Below are 20,300 nucleotides of genomic sequence, written 5' to 3' on the forward strand. Positions count from 1 at the left end.
GCCCGCAACCAAGGTACATGCCCCTGACCAGAATCGAACCCAGGACCCTTCAGTCCGCAGACCGACGCTCTACCACTGAGCCAAACCGGTTTCAGCAGAAATTACTTAACTTTTCATTACATGTAGGATCAGAATCTTCTCAAGGCAAGAACGTCGCTTGCACAGTTGTTTGAAACTCAAAAGAGTCGATATGTATGTAAAGCTCAGGGCATGCGCGTGGGACACTCATTTATTTATTTATTTTTTGCTTTTCGATTCCTCCTCTTTTTTTTTTTTCTTTTTTTTTTTCTTTGGAGCGTGCGCACCCAGGCAGACAAAGGTGGGGAAAGTGACCAAGCAGCCACTCCAACGCATGCGCATCCCTAATACATCCAAGCCTGCCTGTTGGAGCTCACAGGGAAGAAGGTGTGGTCTGGCCAGAGCAGCGGAAATCCAATCCAATTGAGCGAGCGTGGCCCCTCCCTCCCAGTGATTGGCTAGTTCTCCGTGTTGTGGGGCGGGGAAAGGAAGATATGGGGGTGTCCGAGTGGTGGGGTGGCGAAGAAAGACCGCCAATCTCCTTCTGCGCAAGCGCAAGTGAGGGGCCGCCAGGGGGCGTGCGAGAGCCGCAGGGAGTGAGGTGTCTCTGAGGCGCTGGGGAACGCTAGCTGAGTCGCCGGCCTCGGCGCCTGCGCAGTAGCCCTCTGGGCCCCGCGCGCGGCGGGCGGGTGCCCCGCGCGCCTGCGCAGTGGGCGGCGGCGGCAGGGGGAGGTGGAGGCCGTGGAGCGGCAGCGGCAGCAGCGGGTCCCGCGACCGAGGCAGCAGCGGGGGTGGCGGCGGGCGGAAGCTGAGGTGACGAAGGCAGCGGCGGCGGCGGCCGTCTCTCTCACGGTGGCGGAGACCAAGGCGGTGGCGGCGGACCGGGAGCGGCCGGGCCCCGGCCCCCTGCTCGTTGGCTGTGGCAGGGCGGCCGTGGGGCCGGCCCGGCTCCCGCCCCCCGCGGCTCCCCCTCCGGCTCCTCCTCCGGGGAAACGCCGGGGGCCCGGCCCGGCCCGCACTCAGACCGCCGCTGCAGCCGCCGTCGGGGGAGTCGGAGGCGGCGGCGGCGGCGGCGCCATGGGCAGCCTGGCCTCTGGGGGAGACGTGGAACCGGGACTGCCCGTCGAGGTGCGCGGCTCCAACGGGGCCTTCTACAAGGTGAGGCGGCGCACCGGCCCGGGACCCCCTCCTCGGCCCCCGCCCCCGGCCTGAGCGGGCGGAGGGGGCGGGAGCGAGCTTCCGGCGCTCAGTCCGTAGAACCTCAGACCGCGCTCCCATCGCAGCCCTCCCGGGGGGACCTCTGGAACTTTATCCCCATCCTCTTGTTTTGGGCCGTTCTATTGCACCTGCTTTTCCCCCACCTCAGAGAAAAGGAACACGAGGACATAATTGTGCTCGGATTAGCCCTCCCATCCTCCCCAGACCCCATGTACCCAGCACTTACGGACTTTTTCTGTTTCCTGGTAGAAGACACGTCTTAGACTTTAATCACATTTCCCCCCACACACTCCAAGCACATGGAGAATTCTCTTTATTCTTTTTCTGTAACCCCCCTGGGAAGGCCGTTCCACATTATATCCGTTTCCCCTCCTCCAGAGGCCTTTACCTGCTGGCGCTGGGAGGCACCCCCTCTTTCATCTTGTATTTCTGTTCCTCCCGACCCAAGGATAAATTGTCAAAGTCTGTGACATTTGGTATCTTTGACCTCAGGAACTGTGGATTGTACCAAGTCAAGTTGCCTCTTAGCCAGAAGGTGGCATCTTTTCGCCAGACAGCCACCCCACCCCACCCCTTTATCCTAAAGCTAGCCGGTCTGTCATTCTAAGCTAAGGATGGATTTGTCTTTATCATCTCACTTTGATCTCTCAGGTACATTTAAGTCTCTTCATCTTGAGGAATGTAAGTTTTATATTTAAGATCTGTAAAGGAGAAGGGGGGATTCATGAGGATTCTGTTGATCTTATCCACTTCTAGAAGAATGATGGCCAACTCTCCCAATTTGGGAATCTGATGTAGTCTTTTTTTCAAAAAATAATTTATTTTTATTGATTTCAGAGAGGAAGGGAGAAGGAGAGGGATGAAACATCAATGATGAGAGAGAATCATTGATTGATTGCCTCCTGCACATGCACCACTGGGGATGAAGCCTGCAACCTGGGCATGTGCCTTGACGGGGAATCCTAACGGTAACCTCCTGTTCGTAGGTGAATGCTCAAACACTGAGCCATGCTGGCCGGGCTGATACAGCTGTTTTTGAAGAAGGGGACTACCTTGCCCTTGCCCAGGATTTGGTTCTTTAGAACTTCTTTCACTACCACCTTTGTCCTGAATCCACTTTCTAGGACATTTTTTTCACTCTTTTAGATTAAGCCAGACTCTTTTTATCTCAGGAATTTTTCTTTGTGTGACTTATTGTTTTGAAACTTTTTGGATTTTATGCTTGGAATTATGCTTAGACTCCCCCCCCCACCCCCCCCAATATGTTTTATTGATTTTTTTACAGAGAGGAAAGGAGAGGGATAGAAACATTGACCAGCTGCCTCTTGCACACCCCCTATTGGGGATGTGCCCACAACCAATGTACATGCCCTTGACCTGAATTGAACCTGGGACCTTTCAGTCTGCAGACCTACGCTCTATCCACTGAGCCAAACCGGTTTCGGCTAAGCTCAGACTTTGATTCCCATCTTATTCTTTTATTTTACCCTGAGGAGCAAGAGCAGAGATAGCTCCTGATAACATCACTTGTGAAGAGCTGCATTTCCTTCACTTCCCCTTAAACCTTCATCCCATAATAGAACTCTCCACCTTCATATCCTTGGAAATGACTTTCTCCAACTCCTTCCCTGTGAAGTCTTATCATGGAAAGGGTCTCCTATTTGCCCTTGGAATGAAAGGTTTCTATCCCAGTTTTGATAAGTTCTGCGTAGTCATTTTTTACTCCAAATGCTATCTGTTTCTCTCTTACTACCCTCACCAGATTTCTTTAAGATTTAAAAATATTGCCGAAACCGGTTTGGCTCAGTGGATAGAGCGTCAGTCTGCGGACTGAAAGGTCCCGGGTTCGATTCCGGTCAAGGGCATGTACCTTGGTTGCAGGCACATCCCCAGTAGGGGATGTGCAAGAGGCAGCTGGTCGATGTCTCTCTCTCATTGACGTTTCTAACTCTCTATCCCTCTCAATTCCTCTCTGTGTAAAATCAATAAAATATATTTAAAAAATAATAATAAATAAAAAGTAAAACCTCTTCTTAAAAAAAAAAAAAGATTTAAAAAAATTGATTATGAGAGAGAGGAAGGGAGAGGGAGAGAGAAATATTGATGGGAGAGTGAAACATTGATTGGCTGCCTCCTGCACATCTCTCACAGGATCGAGCCTGCATCCTGGGCATGTGCTATGACCGGAATCGAATCAGCAACCTTTAGTTGCTACACCAGCCAGGGCATATTTCTTTATATTCAGTGCCTGTGTGTACTCATATTTATCTGTCTTATTCTCTCTTTGTCTTTGCCTTTTTATTCTGATATTTCTATATTTCTTTATAATCCTCAGGAGCCACCTTATTCAATGTCTGAAGGAAGCTCCCAACTGAGCTCTTCTGTCATTTTTTTCTGCATTCTTTCTAACTCATGGGACTTTTTCTTCTAGGCTGCCTCCATAGCATTTCTGTTTTCTTTGGAAAAATCTCTTAATTCCTTTCTGATTTTGAGAGTATATTTGTCTCATTCTTTTCCCCAAAACTTGCATTACTTTTGTTAAACTAACTTTCCTCATGAGATTTTAGCCCTATTTCACCCAGTATCTTGTCCTCTTTCCTAGGTCTTTCCCACCTCCAGATCCTTAGATTCTTAAATTGAGTCTGAGATCAAGATAAGATGTTTGCTTTTGTTCTAGGAAGCATGGGAGCCAAGCACAGCTGGGAAAGATTGGTATCTAGTTCAAATGAACTGTGAGACAACTAGGAAAGGGATGTTTCCCTGTCTACATATGTACCCAGCAGAAAATCTCTTTTCTGAATCTTTCCCTTTTCTCTTGGTGGTTATGGCAATGATAGACTTGGGTGAATTGGGGGACAGGATACCTTGAATCAGGGAGTAGAGATTGTAGTTGAGCTAAAGCCAGGTAATGCAGATTTTTTATTCTGGCCACTTTAGAATTTTCTGCCCCATGACTTAGTTATAAAAAAAAAAAAAAAAAAATCCCCAAATTCAGACTAATTTTTCTTCAGTTTTCAGTGTCATATACTTACCCATTCTGACCTTGCTTCTGATTTAATATTCATGACTCAGCACACTTTAGTGTGTGGGTCAAGGAGTGTGTATATTGCTTCTGGAACTGTAAATTGGGAAGGTCCTTTTCTCCTCTCAGAATTTGGTACTATTTTTGATCTACCGTGAGAGAACTGCAAATGTCAGGTTTGGGATCTAAGTTGTTTTTGTCAGTTCTTTTCTGTCAGAATTTAATGTATTTTACTCTTTCAGTTATACTGTTCTAAACAAATATCTGTTCACCTTCCAGGGCACAATCCAACTTTTCAGACCTTGCTTGCCTGGAAATCCTAATTCCCATTCTTTTCTCAGTTTCAACACATGGTTTTTACCCAGACCCTTACTGATTTTCTGCTAGAACTCCCTCTCTTTTGAGAGCCCAGGACTAGAAGATAGGTTGAAGGCAAGCTCAATTTCATCTTTTAGATGTTGAGGAAACTAAAGTACCTAAGAACTTAGGGCTCTTCCTTCTGACTAGACCTAGGCCCTATAAACCAAAGCCAGGATATGCTATAGCCACCAAATTGAGTCATCCTTTGGAGACTCACCTGCTTATCTTCCCAATGAGCATGCATTAAGCAGAACTGGGATCTGACTCTCTGCCACTAGTATATTTGGAGGAAAAAACTAGGATATGTTGGTGGAATTAAGGAGCAGAGACTGGAATGAAATATGAATGGAGTTAAGGTAAAAACTTGGAGAATGTTTGAAGGAAAAAGACTCTGGAAATAGAGTAAATGACATTTGGTTGAATTGCTGAGAGTGTGAGGGAAAACTCCATTCTGAGTTCTACATTTCTGCTTTGGGGATCATGGTAGCTAGAAAAACCAGGGTGTCATTGTTACTTCCACCTGAGGGTTAACTCTGATATGTTGGAGAAGAATTGGGTTAGAATTTTAGGCATATACTTTGTGAATAGTTTTATCTAGAAGTGGTTATCTCTTTACAAAAGAGGTAGGCAAGTAATTTTCTTCTATCTCTTTCACTTCTTTTAACCCTAAAATGTTTTTGTTTCTTTAAAAATATATTCTATTGATTTTTTACAGAGAGGAAGGGAGAGAGAGAGAGAGTCAGAAGAAACATCGATGGGAGAGAAACATCGATCAGCTGCCTCCTGCACACATCCTATTGGGGATGTGCCTGCAACCAAGGTACATGCCCTTGACTAGAATCCAACCTGGGACCTTTCAGTCTGTAGGCTGACGCTCTATTCACTGAGCCAAACCGGTTAAGGTGCAGGCATGTGCCCTTGACTTTAATTGAACCCAGGACCCTTCAGTCCACAGTTCGACACTATCCATTGAGCCATACCGGTTAGAGAGGAATACAATATTTTAAAAAAAATTTTTTTTAGTGGATGACAGAGGAGGAAACTTAAGGAGCTAAGAAAAGAACTGAAAAGGAAGAGGGACTCAGGCAAGTAGGAATAAAAATGCTTCAGAAGACTTGAATGGGGAATAGTAGGAGTGGGCATTGATGGAGCTGAATGAAGAGTAGAAAAGACGTTTCTGGGGAAGGGAATGGCAGAGAAGGTTAAAGCATGGATAAGGAAGGGGCCAGATAGTACCAGGAGTGCTATTGCCTTGGGCAGTAGTAAGGTCCCAAACTAAGATCCAATCTGAAAGAAGAGAAAGATGGCTTATATCAAGAATAAAATTTAGCCAGGACCGGTTTGGCTCAGTGCATAGAGCATCGGCCTGCGGACTGAAAGGTCCCGAGTTCGATTCCAGGCAAGGGCATGTACCTTGGTTGCGGGCACATCCCCAGTAGGGGGTGTGCAAGAGGCAGCTGATTCTCATCGATGTTTCTAACTCTCTGTCCCTCTCAATTCCTCTTCGTGTAAAATCAATAAAAATATATTAAAAAAAAAAAAAAAAAAGAATAAAATTTAGCCCCACAGGTGTGGCTCAGCGGTTGAGTGTTGACCCAGGAACCAAGAGATCACCAGTTCGATTCCTGGTTAAGGCATGTGCCTGGGTTGAGGACTCAATCCCTGGGGGCAGAGGGGGCAATTTAGGTTAAGATTTTCCCACCATAAAGAAACAGCAGCCAAAACCGGTTTGGCTCAATGGATAGAGCGTCTGCTTGGGGACTGAAGGACCTGGGTTCGATTCTGGTCAAGGGCATGTACCTTGGTTGCAGGCATATCCCCAGTAAGGGGTGTGCAAGAGGCAGCTGATCGATGACTCTCTCTCATCGATGTTTCTAACTCTCTATCCCTCTTTTTCCTCTCTGTACAAAATCAATAAAATATATATTTTTTTAAAAAGAAAGAAACAGCAATATAATAAGTGTTTATGATGACCAATTCTGTGAAGTGGGAGTGATATAATGTGTGCCTTTGGTGTTTTCTCTCATAATCTTTTATCCCTAGCTGCAAAGTTCAGGAATAGCTTTTGAACCTCCTTATTAAGAAAAAAATATTTTTTAATCCTTAGATTTCAATGATTTCATTGATTTCAGAGAGAGAAAGAAAGGAAAACATTGACTTGAGAGAGAAACATTGATCAGCCTGAAACCTGGGTATGTGCCTTGACTGGGAATTGAACCTGGGTCCTTTCAGTGAATGGATAACACTGAGTCACACCAAAGCTGGAACCCCCTAAATTTTTTTTTAAATCCTTACCTGAAGACAGAGAGAGTGGAAGGGGCGGTGGGAAGAGGAAGAGGATGAGAGAGAGAGAGAGAGAGAGAAAGAGAGAGGGAGGAAGGGAGGGAGGGAGGGGCAGGCAGGCATCAATCAGCTGCTTTCTGTATACTCCCAGACCGATGATCAAACCTGCAACCCATGCACATGCCCCAACCAGGAATAAAACCGGCAACCTTTCAGTGCGCCCTCAATCAACTGAGCCAGTCCAGCTGGGCTGAAATCTCTAATTTTTTTAGCTGCTATTGAGATATAATTGGCATACAGTGAAGTACATATTTTTTTTAAAATATATTTTTATTGATTTTTTACAGAGAGGAAGGGAGAGAGATAGAGGGAGCTAGAAACGTTGATGAGAGAGAAACATCGACCAGTTGCCTCTTGCACAGTCCCTACCAGGGATGTGCCCGCAATCAAGGTACATGCCCTTGACTGGAATCAAACCCGGGACCTTTCAGTCCGCAGACCGACGCTCTATCCACTGAGCCAAACCAGTTTCGGCTGAAGTACATATTTTTAAAGTATAAAATTTGTTAGGTTTTAGTGTGTGTGTGTGTGTGTGTGTGTGTGTATTGATACATAGATAGATATAAAACCATTTCTAGAATCAAGCTAATGAACATTTCCTATCACTCCCATAAGTCTTCCACCAATCACTCATCTACTTTCTGACATACATTAATTGTATTTCCTAATTTTTTTTTTTTATTTAATGAGTTTAGAGAGAGAAACATCAATGTGAAAAACATTGATTTGCCTCCTGTTTGCTCTGTACTGGGAATCCAAACTGCAGCCTGGACATATGCCTGACTGGGAATTGAACCAGTGAGTTTCAGTGCATGAAGTGATGGTCAACCAACTGAGCCATACTGGCCAGGGCACATTTCCTGATTTTTTTTACAGAAGTTAAAGGCAATTCACTATAGAAAAGATAGTTTTTTAAACAACTGGATATCTATAAGTAAAAAAATGAATTTTGTTATTAATTATCTTGCATCATATACAATATTTAACTCAAATAGATGATAGAGCCAAAACTGGTTTGGCTCAGTGGATAGAGCATCAGCCTGCGGACTGGGGTGGTCCCGGGTTCAATTCTGGTCAAGGGCATGTATCTTGGTTGCAGGCACATCCCCAGCAGGAGGCAGCTGATGTTTCTCATCAATGTTTCTAACTCTCTATCCCTCTCCCTTCTTCTCTGTAAAAAAATCAATAAAATATATATGTAAATGTAAATGTAAAATAAAAACTATAAAACTTCTAGAAGACATATATACCTTTGTGGCCTTGGATTAGACAAAGATTTCGTAGATATAAAATCAAAAGCTCAGTCTTAAAAATTGATGAATTGGACTTTATAAAAATTAAGTCCTTAATTTTGAGTATGTGAAAATAGGAAGGTAGAAAAATTGGGAGCATAGGATCAGACACATAGCTTTGGCTTCTGCAGTGAGGACATAGAAAGTAGGAGGTAGACCAGCTATTTACTCATCCCTGTTCTCCCTTATTGTGATCGCAAGATTGGGGTCTTCTACAAATTTTATTATCCTTTTCTAATGGTTAGCAGTATTACAGTCTAGCATTCAGAAATCTCACATCTCTTAAGTTCTAATTTTTTCTTCTGTAAATTGTGTTTATCATTTTTAACTTTTTAAGTGTTCTCTTTATTCTCTTAGGACCCCAGACATCAAGGCACCAAGTTTGCTCAGGCCTCTTGCTGTACTGAGGAGCTAGCCCCTTCTCTTTCCTTGGCAGAGCCTGATGTCCTCTAGGTGTTTCAGAACGGCCTCATGCTGTCTCACGGGATATTCTTAGCCTTGCTGAATGTTGTTGGTATTTTAATTGAATTCTGGCAAGCTACGCAGCATAGCAGAAATCAGACAGATAGGAAGTCCCCTGTGGGAGCCATAGTAGACCACCAGTTTCCAGGCTAGTTTTTGTTTATCCTTACCTGAGGATATTTTTCTATTGATTTTTAGGCAGAGTGGAAGAGAGAGAAAAAGACAAACAGCCAAAACCTGTTTGGGTCAGTGGATAGAGCGTCATTCTACGGACTGGATGGTCCCAGGTTCGATTCCAGTTAAGAGCATGTACATTGGTTGCCAGCACATCCACAGTCAGGGGTGTGCAGGAGGCAGCTGGTTGATGTTTTTCTCATCGATGTTTCTAGCTTTGTTTTGTTTTGTTTTGTTTGTTTGTTTTTGTTTCTAGCTTTCTATCCCTCTCCCTTCCTCTCTGAAAAAAAATCAATAATAAAAAAAATATTAAAAGAAAAAGAAAAGAAAAGACAAATATAAATGTGAGAGAAACACATCAATTGGTTGCCTCCTGCACATGCCCCAACCAGGGCCCAGGTTGGGGAGGAGCCTGCATCCAAGCACTTTACCTACCAGAATTGAACCGCTGATGCGCTATCCACTGAGCCAAACCAGCTAGGGCTTCCAGGCTGTTTTGATGCAAGTGATTTGCCTCCCTCTACTTTCTGTCTCATCTTATTTGTGGATTTTGCCACATCTCTTTCCATGTAGATATCACTTCTTTATCTCTATCTCAATATTCATATTCTTTTTCCAGTACAGCTTTTTTCTGGCCCTATCTTTAGATTGCTTGTGTCCTCACCTAAAACTATATTTTTAAGGGCCTCTGAATGTCTCTGTTCCCTTAATGGCTAAGATGGTGGTAAATTGTTATTCTCTTTTTTTAACTTTGTTTTAAAATTTATTCTAGGGCTTTGTGAAGGATGTCCATGAAGACTCTGTCACCATCTTCTTTGAAAACAAGTAAGACCTTGGGAATAGAGAATCTAGTATATTAGGTTCTAGAAGGAGCATGGAGAAGAGAGGGTGGCTGAATCCCATGATGCATGTAATAGGTAGGGGAAAGCCAAGGGTTTAGGTGGGCAATTTTATATGGATCGCATGAGAGGAAAGGGCTAAAGTTCAGTGAGGTAGGGGAGTATTTGACCCAGTATTTAGTTGGTAGCAAGAGATGGAAAATAACCATATGAGCAAGGCCTGGGTTCAGCCTCTCATCACCAGGGAAGGTAGAAATTGGCCAGCGATTTGAGGTGATAACCTAATCCTGAAAAAATGGGCAACCACATGAGCCTGAATAGCTTTTGTTTCACCGTTTCATTTGCAGCTGGCAGAGTGAGAGACAAATTCCTTTTGGGGATGTGCGGCTACCACCTCCAGCTGACTATAATAAGGAGATCACAGAAGGGGATGAGGTGGAGGTAAGGTCCATGGAGTCCACCCTTTTGAAATTTCCTTTTTCTCACTGCCTCTCCCTTACCCTGATCATATCCTAGGCTCCTTTCTGGTTGGTTCACTCTCCTTATTCCCCAAGCTAAGCTACTACTTCCAGCCAGGTAGTCGATAGACAAGTGAAATGCAGCAGTTCCCTGCCCATCTCTGTTGTGATCAAACTTTCAGGGAGTCTCCTAGTTGCAGAGGATTATTTACCTTTCATTTATTATAGCAGCATATAAATTCTAATGCTCTCTGATTTCTAATTAGCAGCTCCTTCCTCCAGTTTCTTTTATCTCGGTTTAAGGATACCTCCCAAGTATTTTAATGCTTATCCTGTTCTTGATGTTTTTGGATAGTCTTCAGTATCTTTTTTTATTTTTATCTTCCCTTCAGGTTTATTCTCGAGCCAATGAGCAAGAGCCTTGTGGCTGGTGGTTGGCCCGGGTGCGGATGATGAAGGGAGATGTAAGTGATTGTGAAGGCCTTTGGAGAATGACTGAAACAAATATTTAGTTATAGAAAGGCGGGAGGTAGAAACTCAGGTCATCCAACAGCTTCTCCTTTCTTTCCTTTGGTCAGTTCTATGTCATTGAATATGCTGCCTGTGATGCCACCTACAACGAGATTGTAACCCTGGAACGGCTTCGGCCAGTTAATCCCAATCCCCTTGCAACCAAAGGCAGCTTCTTCAAGGTTACCATGGCTGTTCCTGAGGATCTAAGAGAAGCGTAAGTGTTAGGGATGTAGGGAGTAGTGTTGGGCTCAGGCCCTCTTTACAGCCCTCATTTCTGCCCTTATTTCTCCCAGTTTCAGTCTTGTCTATTGTTCCCTTGGTCCTCAAGAACCCTTCTTGCTCCCAGTTCTTATTTTTCTTTATCCCTTGAAATGCCCCACCCCTTTTTTTAATCCTCACCTGAGGATACTTTTTCCATTGATTTTTTTATTTTATTTTATTTTATTTTTTAGAGACAGTGAAGGGGTGGGGTGGGGAGGCGGGAGAGAAACAAGACACAATGATTAGTTGCCTCCTTCCCATGCCCCGAATGTGGCTGGGGATGAACCTGCAACCTAGGTATATGCCCTTGACTGGGAAACAAACCCCTGACTCTTTGATGTATTCTAACCATTGAACACACCAACCAGGGCTTCCCTGACCTTTACCTGCACTCTACACTCTGCCCTCTGAACACTTTTATATTTCTCTGCAGCTGTTCCAATGAAAATGTTCATAAAGAGTTTAAGAAAGCATTGGGAGCGAACTGCATCTTTCTCAACATCACAAATAGTGAGCTTTTCATCCTGGTGAGTTTATTTATGTAAACCCTTCCAGCAGTTTTTCCTTTTCCCGTTTTAACTTCTTTGTAGAAATGGAAGAGCTACAATGTGCTTATATTTATTTGTCAGAGAGGACTTGATTGCTCCTGGCCTCTGTGGGCCCAGATAGCCCTACCTTTCCTTAGTGTTCCTTATGTCAGACCTTGAACTTTTTATTTATTTTTTAATCCTCACCAGGGAATATTTTTCCATTGACTTTTAGAGAGAGCAGGAGAAAGAGGGAAAGACAAAGAAATATTAATGTGAGAGAAACACATGGATTGGTTGCCTCCTGCATGTCCCCAACCAGGGCCTGAATCAGGGAGGAGCCAGCAACTGAGGTACGTGCCCTTCCTTGACTGCAATCGAACCTGAGACCCTTGGGTCCGAAGGCTGATGCTTTATCCACTGAGCCAAACTGGCAAGGGTGAATTTTATTTTTAACCTGGTCTTTATATTGCAGTCTAGGCTGGAACCCTCTCGTATATTTAGACTAAAAAGTAGACTGTACAGTTTTCACCTGTGTCTGCTGCCTAAAATCTCTTCCCGTAGGCACCCAGAGAGTAGGCCCTTGTGAGATTGACAATGATTTTCCTCTTCATAGCTTTATTTTTTAACTCCCACCCTTGTCCACAGACCAGACATCCTGATTCCCAGTTGCTGGCTCTCCCCGAGTGTGTATTCAAAGTCATTTTTTAAAAGATATATATTTTTAATGATTTCAGAGAGGAAGGGAGAGGGAAAAAGATAGAAACATCAATGATGAAAGAGAATCATTAATTGGCTGCCTTCTGCATGCCCCCTCCTGGGGATCGAGCCTGCAGCCCAGGCATGTGCCCTTGACCAGATTGAACTTGGGACCCTTCAGTCCACAGACCGACGCTCTATCCCCTGAACCAAACCAGCTAGGGCTTGGCTTCAGAGTCAATTTTAATGACGTCCATTGATTTATTCTCAGTCAACCACAGAAGCCCCTGTGAAGCGTGCATCCCTGCTGGGTGATATGCATTTTCGAAGCCTGCGCACTAAACTGCTACTCATGTCTCGAAATGAAGAAGCTACGAAACACCTAGAGGTAGATTTTGGCTTTTCTCTTTATTGCTGTTATATTGGTACTAGAGAGGCCCAGTGCACAAAGTTTGTGCACAGGTTGGGTCCCTAGCCCTGGCCGGTGATCAGGGCCGATTAGGGCCTGCCTTCTCCCAGCTGCCAACTGCTGGCTGGGGCCTACCTTCATTCCGTGCCGCCCCCTGGTGGTTAGCGCACGTCATAGCAAGCGGTCAAACTCCTAGTTGGTTGAACTCCCACGGGGATAATTTGCATGTTAGCGTCTTCCCTTCTTGCCTCATCCTTTACCCATGCTCTTATGTTTATAGAACACAAAGACGAAGGCCTTTGTGGGCCATTATACCTGATCTGCTATTTTATCCCAGACGCCTCCAGATGGCAGAGCTCCATCATGTTATAGTACAGTTATTTACAAACTCTTTGAGCCATGGGACTCTGACTAAGTGAAATACTTGAAAGCACAGCACATAAAACATCAATCAGAGCAGGGGGGCATTTTCTTCTACTTGTCTCAGAACCAAAACACTTTGAAGGATATATTTGAGAACCATTTGTACCCTGGAAAGACAACTAAACTTGGGATCATAAGTTTTGCTTTGTCAAATAATTGACCTTTGGCAAATCATTTTATTTTACTGAACTTTTATCTTCATTTGTGACAGTGAGGTTAGACTAAAATACAGGAGTGGGCAAAAGTAGGTTTACAGTTGTGACTGCAAAAGTTTATTCGTATTATTTGTACTGCAACTGCAAACCAACGTTTGCCCTCCATTGTATTTCTGAGATTTGAGATCTAACCATCTTACAATGGTTAGATTTCCTTTTCTTAGGTATTATTCCATTCTAAATGAGTAGGGTATGTGTTTATGTTTGAACATGCATTTCCATTTATCAAGTAAACTGGTCTTTTTGGGAAGCTTTTCTCTGAGCCTGTGCAAATTCTGGATCATGGTAATCTTCACTTCTCCAGGGATGCTCTTCAGGGGACTGCAGTTAAAAACTCACCTGGTCGGTGCTTAGCAATGGAGCATTGATCCAGGAACCAAGAGGTTGCTGGTTTGATTCCTGGTCAGGGCACATGCCTGAGTAACAGGCTGGATCTCCAGAAGGGGGTGTGCAAGAGGCAGCCGATCAATGATTATCTCATCATCAGTGTTTCTGTCGCTCCCTCTCCCTCTCCCTTCCTCTCTCTCTCTAAAAATCAATAAAAATATACTAAAAAATAAGTAAATAAAAATTCACCATTGCCTCCTGATAATAAAAACTACATCTGCTTCATTTCTCAGTGGATACATTTCCTGGTGACAAAGGTAGAATATTTAACTCCTTTAGGAGTTGGCTATATTGATCTGTATGGTAAAGTGTACCAGATAGCTAAGTTAACCATAGGTGCAAGGTTTTAAGAATTGGGACATGCTTTTGGTTTTGAGAAATCTTGTGTTGTTGTTTTTTTAATATGTATATATATATTTTTCTTTTATGTATATATATATTTTAATATATTTTATTGATTTTCTACAGAGAGGAAGGAAGAGGGATAGAGAGCTAGAAACATCTATGAGAATCATCAATCAGCTGCCTCTTGCACACCCTCTACCGGGGATGTGCCCACAACCAATGTATATGCCCTTGACCGGAATCGAACCTGGGACCTTTCAGTCCGCAGGTCGACGCTCTATCCACTGTGACAAACCTGTTTTGGCTCTTGTGTGTTTTTTTAAATATATTTTTTATTGATTGTAGAGAGGAAGGGAGAGGGGGTGGAGAGAGAGAGATAAGCTTCAGTGATGAGACAGAATCACTGATGGGTTGCTTCCTACTCACCCCTTACTGGGTATTGAGCCTGAAACCCGGGCATGTGCCCTTGACCGGAATCGAACCTGGGACCCTTCAGTCCACAGGCCTATGCTCTATCTTTTGAGCCACACCTAATCGGCTAGGGCTTGTGTTTTGTTTTTAAAAAATTATTATTAAAATATTAAATATATAAGGGATAATAAAATAATACAACACCTTAGTATACTTCTCTAGAAGATACTTATAAATCCAGTTAGATTCTTTCCTCTTCCTCCCTAAGTTATTTTGAACACCCAACTTAGTTATTTTATCCAGCCTTTTCTTCTTGCCTAGTGTAAATCCTTGCTACAATTCAAACTCATCTATTTTGGAAGTAGGAAGTCATGGATTGTGATTTGGGAATGTCCCCTTTAGATACTTTCCTATTTGGTACTTTTTACCTAAAACTCTCTCTTCTAGAATCTCCTGTCTTCGTACTCAGAAATCTCACAAAGGACCGGTTAAGAAGTGAAGCAGTACGGAGTTCCATAGGCTCCTTTTATGCTTTTCTTTACCTATTGCTTTCTGCTCAACTTGCCAGGTTTCGTTTTGGAGATTGATATTAGTTTGACTAAAGTAATACTCATAGTTCCTTATACTTGCATTTACTTTGTGGAAAGTTCTTTCTCACCAGTCTTACTTGATTGTCTGGGAATGGGGTGGGTCAGGTGTAATCATTTAGCAGATGGCAGAATGGAGGCACAGCGTGTGTGTTTTGTTTAGGATCACATAACCAGATCAGTGCTATAGCTAAATCCAGATCTTTGGTGCCTCCAAGCCCAAACTCTGCCCTCATTTTCCCCCCTTTCCCCTAAGCCATTGGTATTTGGAAGGTAGGAGTGGAATTTAAAGTTCCTGAATTTTCCACACAGGTTCTGATGGCAGCAGACTTTGGGGTGGTTCTGGTTTGCTTGCACATTCTTTTTCTCATTGAAGTTATGCAAAGCGTCAGGTGCCTGGGACAGGTATTCTGAGACTCTGCCACTATGATTCCTACAGTGCCTTTTCCTTTCAGACCAGTAAGCAGTTGGCAGCAGCATTCCAAGAGGAGTTCACAGTGCGAGAGGACCTGATGGGACTGGCAATTGGGACTCATGGTGCCAACATCCAGCAGGCCCGAAAAGTACCTGGAGTGACTGCCATTGAGTTGGGTGAAGAAACCTGTACTTTCCGCATCTACGGGGAGGTCAGCAAAAAAATAACTGTTTTCTAGATCTCTTAGGGATACAGAGGGGAGAGGGTGAAGTAGAAAGGAAACAGGAGTCATGTTGAGCTCCCTCTCTGACTTTGGTGGCTACTTTTCTCAAAGACAAAGAGTGGCAGAAAGATTATTGTTTGAGATCCAAGTTCTCTGTTTTAGTAATGATTCCCCACTCCTCTTAGACTCCTGAGGCATGCCGACAGGCCCGAAGCTATCTTGAGTTTTCTGAGGACTCTGTGCAAGTGCCTAGGAACCTGGTTGGTGAGTTGGGGGTGTGTATATATAAAAGGGAATTCAGTGGGGGGCCGGAAGTGGAATTCTCTAAAGTGATTCTGGGCTTGGCACCTCCCTATGGACTTTAGTATCACAAGGACAGAATGATCTATAGTAGGAATGACAAAAATGGAAGAACAGATTTCTAGGGATTGTAATATTTTGTCTTGTAAAAACTTAATAGGATACAGTAGATGCAGTAGAATAATAAAATCTACATATAGAAGCTGAATGACTATCTTAACTGTTTTGACTCTCTCCTTAAAAAAAAAGGTCTAAATTGTCCTTTACCCATTCAGGCAAAGTGATTGGAAAGAATGGAAAAGTAATCCAGGAGATCGTGGATAAATCTGGTGTGGTGAGGGTTCGAGTAGAAGGTGATAATGACAAGAAGAACCCCAGGGAGGAGGTATGGACAACTATGCCTGGAGATTGGTGTCCAGAAGCAGATGGGATTGCTCACAAAGCCGTTCTCTGAGTGCTAGGATTTCCAGTGGGGGTAGAGCATTTTGTTGTCCCCTCCATGTAGAGCCAGAAAGATCACGTTGGTCTCTGGCCAGGTAGCTCAGTTGGTTAAGAGTCATCCCCATATGCCAAGGTTCTGGGCCAATGAATGTATAAGTAAGTGGGACAGCAAAATTCATCTTTCTGTCTCTCTCCTTCCCTCCCTCCCTCCCTTCCTCCATCCCTCTCTCTCAACGATCCCATTGGTTGGGCTCCCAGGGGAGATAGGGTAGAATTAATACTTCCAGTTGGCTCTCCTAATCCGTCTGCCTTTCCCTCCATTCTCCAGGGAATGGTTCCCTTCATATTTGTTGGCACTCGAGAGAATATCAGCAATGCTCAGGCTCTGCTGGAATATCACCTCTCCTACCTGCAGGTACACAAGCTAGAAACCTGGGAGAGGAAGCTCTGAGTCTAGCAAGGGGGCGAAGACTGCTGGTGGATTAAGTTAGGAGTTGTGCGCAGTTTGTCCCTCTGAGTAGAATATAGAAACCACTGGGTGGGAATTTGGGGCTGTGGAGTTGGATCTCATAATATTTTTTGTTTAACCAATGCCTTCCTTCTTACATTCCTGAAAGTAAAGTTACGTAGGGATGGTCGTTGCAGAGAACATGAAAGGAGACTGTTCACTGATCTAGTACTTTTTCCTCTTCCACATCTTCTTTCATTTTTTACCCAACCAGGAGGTGGAGCAACTTCGCTTAGAGAGGCTACAAATTGATGAACAGCTTCGGCAGATTGGGCTGGGCTTTCGCCCTCCTGGGAGCGGGAGGGGCACCGGAGGCAGTGACAGAGCTGGATACACCACGGATGAGAGCTCCTCCTCCCTGCACACCACGCGGACCTATGGGGGCAGCTACGGGGGCCGGGGCCGGGGCCGGAGGACGGGCGGTCCTGCCTATGGTAAGGAAGCTGTGGAGAGGGGGGCCGACAGCGGGGCTTGTGAGGAGAGGCAGAGGTCTGGGTGGAAAGAGTGACGGAGGTGACAGTGGTCTGGGGGCCTGGGAAGTGAGAAGTCTTCCAGTTTGGGGACGGTGATGGATCCTGGGATTGGGGGGAGTGACTTGATTAAGCTCCCTGTGTTCTTTAGGCCCCAGCTCAGACCCATCTACAGCTTCCGAGACCGAGTCTGAGAAGAGGGAAGAGCCTCTCCGAGCTGGGACAGGAGATCCCCCGACCCGGGGGGAAGAGAGCCGGAGGCGGCCAATGGGGGGCCGGGGTAGGGGACCTCCACCTGCTCCCCGGCCTACTTCGAGATACAACTCTTCGTCTATTAGCTCAGGTACTAGTGCCAGACAGCTGGGTGGTGACTGGAGGACAAAGGGAAAGTCAGTGGGCACCTGACTTCCTAATTCTTCCTTTTCTAACCAGTGCTGAAGGATCCAGACAGTAATCCCTACAGCCTCCTGGACACCTCGGAACCAGAGCCTCCGATTGATTCAGAGCCTGGGGAGCCCCCCCCAGCGAGTGCCAGGCGCCGCCGCTCCCGCCGCCGGCGCACGGATGAAGACAGGACTGTGATGGACGGAGGCCTGGAGTCTGATGGGCTCAGCACGACAGAAAATGGCCTGGGTAAGGGGGTGTTTAAAAAGTAGAGCTGGGCAAGAACGGAGAGATGGGAGTTTGGGTGCATGATTTGAATTTTCCCGTCTCACAGAAGATGAATCCAAACCTCAGCGACGAAATAGGAGCCGCCGCCGCCGTAACCGCGGTAACCGTACTGATGGTTCTGTCAGTGGAGATCGCCAACCAGGTCAGCTAACACGGGGTACCAGCATCCTTCCTTAGAGCTGAGAGAATGGGATGCCTCCTACCCTATGATAACCAGGGACGGGGGTTCATTGGGTATCTAGGGGCTGGATACCTGGGTTCCTTCTGAAACTCTCGGTCCTCTGCCTTCCGCAGTGACTGTGGCTGACTATATCTCCCGAGCAGAGTCTCAGAGCCGCCAGCGGCCAACCCTGGAGCGCACTAAACCCTTAGAGGACTCTCTTTCAGGACAGAAGAAGGTAGGCAAGCAAGATGTACTCTCCTCCCCTTCTTTGTTCTTTAGGGGCAAGGGACACAAGAAATTTCACAAAGAAATCTTTTTAAAAATATATGTATATTTTATTTATCTTTTATAGAGAGGAAGGGAAAGGGAGAGAATTAGAAAGGTCGATGAGAAACACCAGCAGCCTCCTGGACACCCCCTACTGGGGATGTGCCTGCAACCAAGGTACATGCCCTTGACCGGAATCAAACCTGGGACCCTTGAGTCTACAGACTGATGCTCTATCCACTGAGCAAAACCAGTTAGGGTACAAAGAAATCTCTTGCTAAATGGCAGAGAAGACTGTCTGGTGGAATTTAGACTATATTTAGAATAGTGGAAAATTTGAAAGAAGTTCCCAGCAAAGTTTGGTTCATATTTTATGGGTCCCAATGAGAGTGACTTAGTTTAAGGACCAATCCCTGGGTCACCAGATGCCAGGCTAGGATGGTAGACAATGTCGTAACCTGAATTTCTACTGACCACTTCTTCCTCTCCATTCTTTCCCACTTTCCCCTCAGGGTGACTCTGTCAGCAAGCTTCCTAAGGGCCCCTCAGAGAATGGGGAGCTCTCTGTTCCCCTGGAGTTGGGTAGTTTGGTGAATGGGGTTTCATAAAACCTCCAGCCTGCATCCCTCCCTTCTCCATCTCGCTTGCTGCCCAACACCATGGCCCTCACAGGCCCGACTGACCTGCGCTGGAGCTGCTCTTATCTAGGGGGGAGGGGGGTGGCAGAAAAGCTTGGGTCCCCTCCCCAGCCTCCAGGAGCTAGTGGAGGGTGTGTAACAGGGTCATACCCACCTCCCTCTTGTCCACCCTACCCCAGGGTGAGGGGAGCCTCCTTCCCCATCAGACTGGATGTGCCTTTATCCTCTAATGCCCCAATCTCTCTGAACACCCCCATTCTCCGCCTGTTGGTGCGGGGTGCTTCTTGACCCACCCAGATTTGACAGTTCAGGGGGGTTCCCCTGCTATCCCTCCTACCATCCTGTACCCCCGATTTCTGGGGCCTCATCACTGTGGAAGACGGGGATAGTAAGGGTATAGTGGGTGGGAGGCATGGGGAAGGTTTTGGAGTAGAACCAGGGGTGTGTATGAAGGGGTGACAAGGTCCCCCAGGGGAAGGGGGACCAACCTTATCTGGTGGATGAGAAGGCGTATTTATTTTTCACTGTACAGTATTTAAAAAGAGAATTAAAAAATCCAAACAGCTCTCTGGTTCTTGTGTCTTCCTTGTGCCAGTTTGGTCCGCTGTTTTCCTAAGACTGAGCTGGTCCCGGCCCTTGCCTTCTGTTTCTCTGCACCTGGCTCTCGTGTTCCAGAGATGGTCTACTTTGGGGATTCTGGGCAGTCTTCGGTTCCCTAGGCCCAGGTACCCTCCTGGGTGAGGAGTGGCTTGTGTCTTGCTGCTTCTCTCCTCCCCGCAAGTTTGCTGCTGGAGGGAGCTGGGCCACTCCTGTACCCTGAGTCACAGCTGGCTAGGTAGGGCTGGCCAAGCTGGAACTGTTCCTGCTAGGAGCCAAGAGCCAAGACTGCTTAATCGGATTACCTGAGGCCTGGGGCTTGGGCTGAGTCTTGGGCTGAGTGAGACCTAGATGTCCAGCCCCCATTCCCTGCTCTGGAATCAGACCTTTTTTTATCTCCCAGCATCTTATATCACCAATCTCTCAACCCCAGGGGAGAGATCCCTGCCTCCAGACTCTGACTGAAGTTTGAGGATAAGCGTGTGGTGGAGAAACTTTGTTTGGGGGCCGAGTTGGGAGTTTTAAGTTTTCTCACCTGGAGTGGTGTTGAATCACCACCCAAGCACCTGCTGGGATGACTCAGGCAACAAGAATGGCCTGCCTCCCAGTAACTGCCCTGACTTTCTTGCCCCAGGGGCAGATC

The 20,300-nt window shown here is 45.7% G+C and overlaps 1 protein-coding gene across 3 annotated transcripts; it reads left to right on the plus strand.

Moving 5' to 3' along the window:
- The first annotated feature begins 714 nt into the window (after positions 1-714).
- On the plus strand, positions 715-19,625 carry FXR2 (FMR1 autosomal homolog 2). Of its 3 annotated transcripts, none has more exons than XM_036451963.2 (17): positions 715-1,176; positions 9,662-9,714; positions 10,076-10,169; positions 10,579-10,650; positions 10,765-10,913; positions 11,394-11,487; positions 12,458-12,574; positions 15,419-15,589; positions 15,787-15,865; positions 16,177-16,286; positions 16,671-16,757; positions 17,065-17,284; positions 17,472-17,663; positions 17,753-17,953; positions 18,039-18,134; positions 18,287-18,465; positions 18,692-18,967. In XM_036451963.2, exons 1-17 carry the CDS (start codon positions 1,096-1,098, stop codon positions 18,701-18,703), a joined length of 2,007 nt encoding a protein of 668 aa, XP_036307856.1. In that variant the 5' UTR covers positions 715-1,095; the 3' UTR covers positions 18,704-18,967. The 3 variants fall into 3 exon arrangements, with proteins under 3 accessions (XP_036307856.1, XP_036307854.1, XP_036307860.1); XM_036451961.2 differs by having other exon boundaries at positions 717-1,176; positions 18,287-18,390; positions 18,935-19,625; XM_036451967.2 differs by lacking the exon at positions 10,076-10,169 and having other exon boundaries at positions 1,114-1,176; positions 18,287-18,390; positions 18,935-19,625.
- The last annotated feature ends 675 nt before the right edge of the window (positions 19,626-20,300 follow it).

Source organism: Pipistrellus kuhlii, unplaced genomic scaffold, assembly GCF_014108245.1.
Source record: "Pipistrellus kuhlii isolate mPipKuh1 unplaced genomic scaffold, mPipKuh1.p scaffold_m20_p_23, whole genome shotgun sequence".
Lineage (NCBI taxonomy): Eukaryota > Metazoa > Chordata > Mammalia > Chiroptera > Vespertilionidae > Pipistrellus > Pipistrellus kuhlii.